This window comes from Gymnoscopelus microlampas (genome assembly GCF_963454915.1).
Source record: "Gymnoscopelus microlampas genome assembly, chromosome: 20".
Lineage (NCBI taxonomy): Eukaryota > Metazoa > Chordata > Actinopteri > Myctophiformes > Myctophidae > Gymnoscopelus > Gymnoscopelus microlampas.
In genome coordinates, this window is record NC_139957.1 from 14,598,092 (window position 1) to 14,609,295 (window position 11,204).

At 41.9% G+C, this 11,204-nt stretch overlaps 1 protein-coding gene across 2 annotated transcripts in view; it reads right to left on the reverse strand.

Annotated features, from left to right (window-relative positions):
* The window catches only part of syt16 (synaptotagmin XVI), a 37,225-nt gene extending 27,182 nt beyond the window's left edge, over positions 1–10,043 (reverse strand). Inside the window, exon 1 of one of the 2 annotated variants that reach the window (XM_084044078.1) lies at positions 9,961–10,043. In XM_084044078.1, the coding sequence (XP_083900204.1) occupies positions 9,961–9,973 (13 nt within the window). In that variant the 5' untranslated portion in view covers positions 9,974–10,043. Of the gene's footprint in view, positions 1–4,752; positions 4,953–9,960 lie in introns of those variants that run through there. The other variant, XM_084044077.1, reaches the window with a different exon arrangement.
* Positions 10,044–11,204: the final 1,161 nt, after the last annotated feature.

Here is an 11,204-nt window from a genome sequence, read left to right on the forward strand (position 1 = left end):
ACTACACACACAGTCCTGAAAACTAATTACCCACATTAATTGATGACCTTACAGTGCACTGAGAGAGACAGCAGGCAGTCCCTTTTGTTCAGCGACTACAAAGCCCCTCTCTCTTCTCTCTGCGGGCTCATATCTCTGTTTAATGAGCAGTATTACTAGTGTGGCCTTCTATAAGGCAGTGTGCATCTCTCCCAGTCTTTCTAATCTAACAGCAACATCAAAGTACTGTCTGCTTTCCTCTGGAGGTGTTCACTTCAAAGGCGAGGGGTGGAAAAGTCAGCACTGGCATAGTAATCAGGGATAAGGGTTTAATGTGCGCTCACACACGTACATGTCTGTGGCACTGGGCACGCACATGCACATGCATACAAAGCATGTGTAGGTCGGTGCATGTGTCCACACACATGCGCACAGTTCGAGAACAAACACACACACACACGTATGTGCAGTTTGTACACGCATGTGTGAAACGACATGCATGCACACTTTGATATTAATGTTACATTTTTGATTTTTACCAATAGGCTGACTATCCTATCACAAGCAATACATTGTTTTAAAAATGTATTTCTGAGTAAATGGATACAGACTAATATTTATATGCGCGCACACGCACGCACGCACGCACACGCACACACACACACACACACACACACACACACACACACACACTGACGCACACTGACACTCCAGAAGGCAAGCACACGATGAATTATCAAACCGTTATTAACATTCAAACACATCCCTGCCTCCAAACGCACATCAAATACAAATGCATCAGCTCAGATCACAGACCTTCTGGCAATCTCAGAGCTTTCTGCTACAGCACAACACAGAACAAACACAAATGAAGGCAATGTAATTGACACATTCACCCATGGGCTTACACTGGCCTTATACTTATTAGAACCTCTTGGAAGCAAAAGCCTATGTAGTACATACATAGTACATACATTTTTCGTAAAGAATGGCTTACTTCTTCATACTACAGTGTCACACAAAAGTAACAAAAATAGCTGATCTACAAGCTCAGAGCTTGTAGTGAAAGTGGTTAAGTGTGTCTGTGGGTTTCATAAATATTGGATCAATGAAAAGTATTAACAAGAGCTTGTTAGTGAATAATAACTTCCATTGGAACACAGGTTCCGGTTTCCACTTCCTGAAAGGTTTTGGACATACAAGGTTTCCACCCAACAGCGACTATATGTATAATACGTAGCCATTCCTGTGCATGAGAAAATGTCTAACAGCAGTATCATATCAGCCTATATGGACCCTAGCATCCCTATTCTGGGGCCAACATTCTGCAAAAATAGCAGCTCAACAAGCACACAACACACTGTGAGCTTGCAGATCGCCTTCTTTCTGTGGAAGAGCAAAAACTGGAGCGGGGGGCCTGGTACAGAGCCCTCGGGAATCCGATCAACTAAGAATAGGGTTTAAGTGGTAAAAAGAAAAAGTGAAAAACAAACAAATACAACTTTGTTGCCACTCTAAGCTAGCCCCTCAACTGTACTACAAAGAAAACAAACTTAGTTTACAGTGAGAGCGAAGTACACTATACACTCTTGAGTGGTATCCAAACTTTTTGCGAGCACAAAGGTGAAAGACTAGGTCATGTATTAGTAGATTATAGAGCTCAAAAATATGGGTGTTGTATCACAGCCTACACAAGCAAGCAGAAAACTCTCAGTTAATGACAAGTCAGGTGTGTATAATAAGGTGAAGAAGGGGGCAAACCAGTAAACACAATTAATTGAACTATTTGAGAGTGTACAAATGTAGATTTTTACACTCTCAGAGTTAAATGAACACTCAGGCTTTTATAGCGTGAACAGGCATTTAGAGTGTGTGTGTGTGTGTGTGTGTGTGTGTGTGTGTGTGTGTGTGTGTGTGTGTGTGTGTGTGTGTGTGTGTGTGTGTGTGTGTGTGTGTGTGTGTGTGTGTGTGTGTGTTTTCTCTCACCATAACTGGTTCAGTTGCTGGAGAGAACAGGTGTGGTAGCTATTGATTCAGTGGGTGTGTATGCCCACACTTGATTATGCGGGTATACTGCCACGAGTTATCGTATGTGTGTACACTACACACAAGAAAGCTGATGATTGCATACTGTATGCGAGTGCCTGCACATGTGCATGTAATGTGTGTGTGTGTGTGTGTGTGTGTGTGTGTGTGTGTGTGTGTGTGTGTGTGTGTGTGTGTGTGTGTGTGTGTGTGTGTGTGTGTGTGTGTGTGTGTGTGTGTGTGTGAGATCTCATCTCTATTGATAAATGTACTGGACAGACGCCATTACTGATGTAATGATGGTTCTACTGAATTAAACACACTAACAGGTATGTTTGTGAAGGTCAGACTGGCCTTGCTTCATAATTACATTCTGTTCGTGTTCTGTCCACATACTCAAACCCAGTGACCACAAGGATGCTGACATTCACTCCCCCCCCCCCACACACACACACACACACACTTTCCTCGTCTCTCTCTTTGTCACGCACACACCTGAACATCAGTTAGTTTCCGTGGAAACAGGCCAGTGGCTGTGTAAGGTATAATGAGTGTGCCTTTGCCCACCCACGTAATAGAGGGGCTCATGTTACCATGGCACTATCAGTCTATGAGCCTTGATTGGCTGGGAAGACAAGAGTTTTGCAATTGTGAAGAGGCATTCAAGACGACTTGGAACCGAGACGTTTTCAGAGCTGATGTGAGGTCAGGAGTCTGTGCGCAGCTATTCCTCAGAAAAGCTGTATTTTCAACTCTCTTTTCCGTTGAAAATACAGTATATGGAAAGTGCTGTACAATGAAAATAAAAAAATGTCCTCAATGTTGCACTGCCCGGTTTAGTTTTATTTTGTGATGCATGTGGTACAGGTGGAGAGAGTGCTTTTGTGATGCGTGTGCGGTACAGTTCTTACAGGTGTATGAGAGAATAGCTCTAATCACTGTATTCAGAAAAACTTTTAATATATATATTAGAATGTGGGTAGGCTTAGTGCCAACAGTAAAGAGCAGGTTGACAGGTGCTAGAATTAAGCATTGAACCCTCTGGAGGTGTCATGAGCATTTCTCACAGCATTTATCTTGTTGCTTATTTTATTGTAGTATTTCTTCAGCACTTTGTAACTTTGTTTTAATAACTGCTTTATATGTTTATTATTATTATTATAATTCAACCAGCTGATAACACCACTGACACACCTGTTCTCCCCACCATCCCTCTTTTGCCAATTTCAATGCTCCAAGTTGTATTGAATGCCCTGTCTGTGAGAACACAGACTGTGTAAATCTATAGAGAAAGTTATGATGATAACATTTTAAAATGTTTTGAAAAATAAATAATAATAAAATTAAATGGGGTCACAGACAGAAACTCTGAGTGCGTTGTGTTGAAGGTTCCTCTAGTTTCCTCTGGGTTCAGTTTTTAAGTTTCCAAAACATGGAGAGCTTAAGGGAAATTTGTTGGAAGATTTATCTATATTGGTGTAGAGACGCCCTCTGCTGGCCAAAGGCTACATTACATAAGGATGATAGCAGGAGTCAATGGCAAAACTATCTCCTCTAATCCCTTTCAATGGTGGTTCAATTGATACCACACAAAAACACTATATGTCACCAATAATAAGTGCCATCTGGTACGTACTTTTGGTCAAACCACGCAAAACTCTTACAGCCTTCTCTTCATAAAGAAAAGAGAAATAAAATAATGCCAAGTGTACTGCCTTTAACACATTATGACAATGTAACAATCAACATGGTTTCACATAGGAGAGAGCATTTTATTATTTCTATTTTGCTTCAAAGTTCACACATTCCTGTAGCCAGTAATTATAAGAACAAAGCTGAATGAGAACTATAGAATATTACAACATCTACACCTTGTGTGTGTGGTCCTGTTGTCCCATGTACGTCATGCGTAACGGCAACTCAATTCTAATTTATTTGTATAGCCCTTAATCACTGTTGTAGACTCAAAGGACTATACAGGTCCATACTTAAAGGAAACACATAGCCCCTTTCCTTAGATCCTCAATTGGGCAGGGAAGGAATGCAGGAAGGGAAATCTGGGCACCATTTTTTTGGGAAGACCCTCGGAAGACTGGGCACCTTTTAGTAAAATATGCCTAACCCTAACCTCAGTAAAACTATGCCTAAACATAACCTTAACCTCACAGAACTATGCCTAACCTTAACCTCAAACTAACATTTGTCTGAAAAGGTTTTGGATGGGGAAAATCTGAATTGTTGTTGCCTAGATTTCTCTTCCGGGGTCTAGTGCCCACTCTGTTTTGGTGCCCACATTTCCTTAGTACCCGCTCTTCCGAGGCCTGGTGCCCAGAATGTTTTGGTGCCCACCCTTCCTGTTACCCAGGGGAATAACTCCCAAATAAGATTCCTTGACAGGAAAAGAAATGAAGAAACCTTGGGAAGGTTCATAAAATAACACTAGAGAAATCAGCACTTCTGGCTGCAGTCAGTGTAGTTTTTAACTCAGAACTTCCTATAAATGCATAATATTCATCTTTGAAGAATTAATGAATTTAGATAACTTGGCTCCCACATAAAACATTTTAACATACATGCACGCACGCACGCACACACACAGACACTACATGTCAATAATTTAGAATCATAATCTTTTAAATAATTTTATCAATGAATAATTAATCATTGATACACCTATTTAGACCAATGGAACCTCATTCGGCCACACAATCAATTCAATCATTTTAGCCATGATGCTAAAGATCTCACGTTTAGTAGTTGAGGAAGGCAGGTTGGGTGTGGGTTCTGTCCCGGCTGACTGGGGGTCTGTAGTTCCTCTTACACTGTCCATGTCTCCTTCCACACCTCCTCTACTACAGCTGTTCTCTTTTAGTGCCCTGCTCAGACCTCTTCTACTGTCCTTGACCACGTTCCCCTCAACTCCAATCTTTTCTTCTGCTCTCGTATCCACTCTGCTTCCCCCTTTGCTACACTTCCCTCCTTTCCTCTCCTCCTCCTTTCCTCTTCACTTCGTTTGCTTGTGACAAGACTTTCCTCTTCTGTAGATAGATTATATATTTAATCTAACACCTAAACTTTCTCTCTCTTCCCTCTCTCTCTCTCTAAAGTTCTGTGAACTGTACAATGTTGTGTGTTCTGTCAGCAACTAGTCTTCGGTCTGCAGCCTTCCTGTCCTTTTGCGGCTAAGACGTAACACCCTTCCTGATTCCTGCCCCAAGCCCCAACATGGGGGCAAGGTGATGAAAATGATCTCCCAGTAAACGGAGACTAAGCACAGAGTAAGCAAGTGATTGTTGCACCCAGTCATGATGTAAGGGTTTAAGATCCTCTGTTTCTAGCCACTGCTAGTCTCTTGCATAATATGTTCTGGTCCTGCCCACCCAGTTCTAGCAACCCATTTTTGATGCAGACTGTTTGCCATCAAATACCCTTCCCCACTGACCACCATTTTAGGGTTGTTCCGGCTGGTGATCTACAGCACTTTATTAGCTAGAAAACTCAGGCGCAACGATATGACAGAGCTTCCCCTGATTTAATCTTTTCAATCCAATGTAAAAGAGCATGTGTTTGTAACTGAATCCTCTATGATAACAACAGCAACATCCAAACAGCACTTGATGCATTTGTTTCTTCCCAAAACAATTATTGTCAACAGTTTGGATGATTGTAATTGCGTATTGCCTTTAGACAGTATGTGCCTGAGAGGGAGGAAGATGAAGAGTGGCAGAGTGAGTAAGTGAGAGAGAGGAGAGAGGGAGAGAGGGAGAGAGAGAGAGAGAGAGAGAGAGAGAGAGAGAGAGAGAGAGAGAGAGAGAGAGAGAGAGAGAGAGAGAGAGGCAATGGGAAAGGACTCAATCTGCCATTGTTTTCGTGTTTTCCTGCATTTAATAAACCTGCATATGTGTGCTAATTTTGGTGCATAATAGAGCACTGAAGTCCTAACGTTACTGCTGCTAGAGGGCGCTGTTCCGTGGCTTTATTTTTTGTGTTGAAATCCCCATTGGGGAATCTTAGATCGCCTCATTTAAGAACTGTGTTCGAAAAATTAACACACCAACCTGGCGAATTTACTCATATGGATATGAACCCAAAGAGTAACACAATAAACGCTAGAAACGAGTCAAACGACCCAAAGACTACATTTACCATGAACGCGGCTGCCGTAGGGACAGTGATTTTCAGACCTGGAAGTGTAGTTCTTAAGACTTTTAAGGCAGACTTTATTTAATTTTCGCCAGAAACAGGCTGTATCAAATATGAATGAATATAATAAACGATGCAGAGCCACCCCCTTGGTGTGTTTATGTTTGGAACACAGTTGTTATATGACATGATCTAAGATTCTCCAATGGGGATTTCAACACAAAAACACAAAAAATAAATGTGTGTGTGTGAGAACAAAAATGGGACAAGTGAATCAATTTAAACAACGGCAATGTGGATAGACGCCATCTAGTGTATATCTCCATGAGTTGTATATGTTAGGCAAAACAGCTCCTCCATCCAGTCTAAGTGGATCATTAAGGAGGAAAAACATGGATGTTCCAGTTTCCTGATCCAGATAATTACCACACACACACAACTGGCGCATTAGAACATATGCAAACACAAACAAAATCTCTGTCACACAAGAAAGCTGATGAAAATAAGCCCAAAAGCAGCGACCACATGAGCACACCTATTGTGCTATCGGCTATTTGAAAATTGCCAATCTACAAGCTCACAACGCGTCGCATGAGCTTAAAGATCTTCTATTTTTTTTAAATCGTCAATTTTTTGGGGGATATTTGGAATATTTTTTAAACATTTTAAATAACACCACAAATCTGGACTCCCTGCTCTTCTATTAAAACATTATATGTCCTGTGGACAAGTAAGACCACTACTGGTATTGCATACAGATCAAAAGGGAAATAGCTTGCTTTCCTGAACGAGGACATAAATCTTATGGATTGCAGCTTTAATTGAGGAATGTTTCCTAGAGTTTGGTCCAGTGGTTACAATCCTCCCTGTCTGTAGACCTCTGGCAGGCCTGGATCAAACCTCTCCAGCCAGAGCCAGCACTTTCTGTCCTGTTTCTCCATGACCAATAACCACGCATACGTCGAGAGAAATATTACAATAGAGTGCTCAAGCTCCACGCATGTGCCAAGCTGATCTTGGAACAACTCTCACCAACACTGTCCCTATGCTCTCTCTTAGCTGCAGTCTCAATATATACAATTATATAACTAAAAGCACACTTGAACTCGGCTCAGAAAATACACTCACAATACTACATCACCTCTAAGAGACTTGAGAATAATGTAATTTCTTGCATGGGCTTGTAAATGGGTTTCCAATCCCACTCAAATACCAAATACAATATGTACAATTCATACTATAGTATATGATTCAGGTTAACTGATTCTAAATAACCCAGGTAAGTTTCAGGTGAGTATTAATCTGACATTAAAATACTCTGCTGTGATTGTCAAAACATTACTCGCCAACATGGAAACCCAGACCCATGTCGTACTCCAGACACATAGACACGTCTGTTTTGTAACTGTGAATCAAAAAGAAGGTACAAAACATGGGGAGAGGATGGGTAAATATAGGCTCTGCTCTATCCTATATTAATTGGAATTGCCTAGAGAGGGTCAACCGACAGTGGACGGTGGATGTCACAAACGTAACATGCGGACCTGCGAGGCGCAATCGTTGCTCCAATCCGCACCAAACTTTCCACAAACACTGGTCAGGGGTTTGCCATCAGAATAGCCACACCAGGGGCCATGTGTGTTCCTATTGGCTGGGGTTTAAACAGCCTAACTCCAGTCCACAGCATGCTACAGGTTCGAAACTTGGTGGGCGGTCCCACCGACTTCAAATTTTATAAAAAATGACCACTTTTTTCTTCCTACTTCCGGTTTGTCAGATTGCCTTGAAACGTCACCGAGACACTCTCTGTGGAGTGTGGAGTCCAATGGTGCAACCCGGATCTGTCTGGTTTTACCAGGAAGTGAACGTAGAGACCAGCAACTCTGCCTACCCCCTACTTTTGGGTACAAGGAATCCAAAGGTAAAGACCAGAAGTCGATCTGACCACCGGCAGTGGGTGAAATTGCAAAATGTCCCCCACTCTGATCATTTCTTTGGGGCTACCTCCCGAACACAAGGTCATTTTCAGGCCGCATAGCGACCTGAAAATCTAGTTAAATTAAAAGAGGCTTTACTAACTACACAGTGAAGAGTGGAGTGTTAATTTAAATTAACCCAGAGCACAGAACCACTTATAGCTCTCCCCATGATGACTTTCCTGGGAGTCATTCTTTTGATGCACTCCTTTCCCAAGGACCCCCTTTGTCTGATGCATGAGGCCAATGTGGGTAGAGAACTGCACAAACACAAACCTTTATGCCCCCTCACTTCTAAAATATTGTGATTTCACTCATTTCCTTTGGGACTTGGCTTTGATACATCTTCTTTTTCCAGGCTGTATTAACTCTACTTTTGCTATACAATTATATTGCACCCTGGCACTGAGTACTGTGTGTGCTACATATTAGTTTTGTTCAGAGTCTGTGCATGTGGGCTATCAGTTCACAATTAGGGTGTGCAGACTCCTCCAAAGGGTTGTCTTGATGATGTCCCAGGAGCAGAACCAGGTTAACTTTTACAAATTGAAGATTATTCTCCTGTAAGTAGCTCTGGATACATATTACCATTCGTATCATACCACCTTCCGTTATGTAATCACTAAATCATTACAACAATCTTGACAGATAAGAAATATGAACAAAGAATTACTAGGCCTATTAAATAATTTAGTGAGTCCCGTAAGTCTGGTAGTTTGATATATCAAATGGTAGTTCGATATAATATTAAATATCCATAGGCCTATATACCTATATAACAGGAAACTGAGCTTAGGCCTATATACCCCTAATGCAGATATCTTTATCAGAATTATAATTGAGTAAAAGCTACTCACCTCATCTATGATTTGCTAATGTTTGTAGCCTAATTAAAACATAAATATGTCCACACTATAGTGTATAGCATAAGGCTAATCAATCACTATGTTTTACTTAAATTTTATCCAAAAATGATAAATACAAAATGTTGACATGGAATAATTATTTCAATTCTGAGTTTATTAAACACTTAATTTTAAATAAATTAGGCTAGGCTACTAGACTATTAATAGGTACCAGATTGTTTTCAATAAGCCATGCCCATTATGCTCTAGCTTATGATCGAGGTAAGCCAGGGGCGGACTGGCCATTTGGCGTACCGGGCAAATGCCCGGTGGGCCGCTGGGCCAGTGGGCCACTGGGCCCAAAAAAAAAAAAAAAAAAAAAATTTTTTTTTTTTTTTTTTTTTTTTTTGAAAAATATTATTTTTGCTCCCGTTTTAGGATTATTACCGTCATTTCCGGGTTGCGCGGCCCAATTATTAGTTACGTTAATGTTTGGGCTGGGATGCTTTCCAGCAGGGGCCTCAGTGCGGCTGCAGAGTTCATGTGCAGGGCTTGGCTGAAACGGTGCAACGCGCGAACACACCTGCCCCCCCCCCCCCGTTGACAAAACGGCCCGGGGGGTGGTGGGCCGGTCCAGGCCAAAATGCCAGGGCTGAATTTTGGTCCCAGTCCGGCCCTGAGGTAAGCTAAAATAATTCAGTCTATGCACAGGCCTATAGCAATATACAGTTGAACTCGTTTGACCATGCTAATTGACTACAGGTGAACCCAAGATACAACCTGATAATGGCTTTAAGAGAGCAAAAAATGTCTGCAGTAAATACAGAATGATAAACTGGCCTATACAGCCTACAGTACAGTAACTATGGCTGCCCAAACCGTTAGACAACAAATGAAGGGAACATCTATCCACGAATCAAGAAGAGAAAACGAATTAAACCAAGACTATTAGGCTAATCCATCAAAACTATGACGGCGAATCGGGTACTTACTATCTGCGGCCATGGCTGTGTCCGTTTCAGCTCCGGTTTAAACGGTGGACAGAATGGATTAGCAATAGAGCAGCATCCCCGAGCCGTTGGTTTACATGCTGTAGGACTAACGGTCGGGATGCAGCAGCGGTGGCCACTAAGGATGCTGGTGAGCTGGACCGTGTCTCCCCGCAGCAGCTCGTCAGCTGTTCTGTCCTATAATGGGGAACGTTTAGATACTCTATGTCCCTGGCTGGATCCTGCATCTCCCAAGGCAATAACAATGACGCGCGGCTCACCTCACAGACCTCACAGTACCTCTACTTTATAGACTGTGGTACAAAGGTGTCGCTTGCCAAGAAGCAGTGTGGTTCTCTAGTCCTGAAACATGGCTGTCATATCATGAACTTCAACCTGGTGTTTGAACTTTCTCCATTTACGGCCCCGCCCCCGTACATCTACATAAACGTTCAGATTTCAAATAAAGTGGTTTATCCATGGCCACGGATGTTACAATCATGTACGGGCCCTCAGAATTACCCGTAGTTTCCGTATTGTTCAATAAAAAGCATTTTACTCCGATCGGTGGCCAATTTCTAATAGAGTTATAGAGTATCAGAGTGCAATACACCTACCAACCAATAGGGGCGCGTAGTTCAGAGCAAATGGAGAAAATGGCCACCAATCACATTAAAATGCTTTTTATTGAACAATACGGAAGATATGGGTATTTCTGAGGGCCCGTACATAATTACAACATCCGTGGCCATGGGGTAAGCACTTTATATTTGAAATCCGAATGTTTATGTAGATGTACTGGTCGTAAATGGAGAAAGTGCAAACACCAGGTTGAAGTTCATCCATGACGGTCGTGACAGACCACCGTCAAGTATCCATGGCTGTTGTTCTCCAACATTTGGAGAACAACATAGGCCCCCCCCCTAATTATTCTGAAAAGATGTTGTGCCTATGCTATATAAGACTTCCATATTGATAGAAGATGTGTGCTGTTTAACATTTTCGACATTCAAAAACGCCTATTTCACAATTATTTTGAAAATAGCAGATCTAAGCTCACAATTCCTCGTGTGAGCTTGTAGAGCAGCTATTTTCAAATAGCGTTAGTATAATATAGGGTCACAGTGGTTAAAATGTTAATCACAAGTGCTGGTTCGGGACCCTCTGATGATTCTGGAACTCCCTCAAAAGACCCCTGGGGTCTTTGAGGGAGTTTTGAGAACCACTTCCAAAAATAACTAATCTAC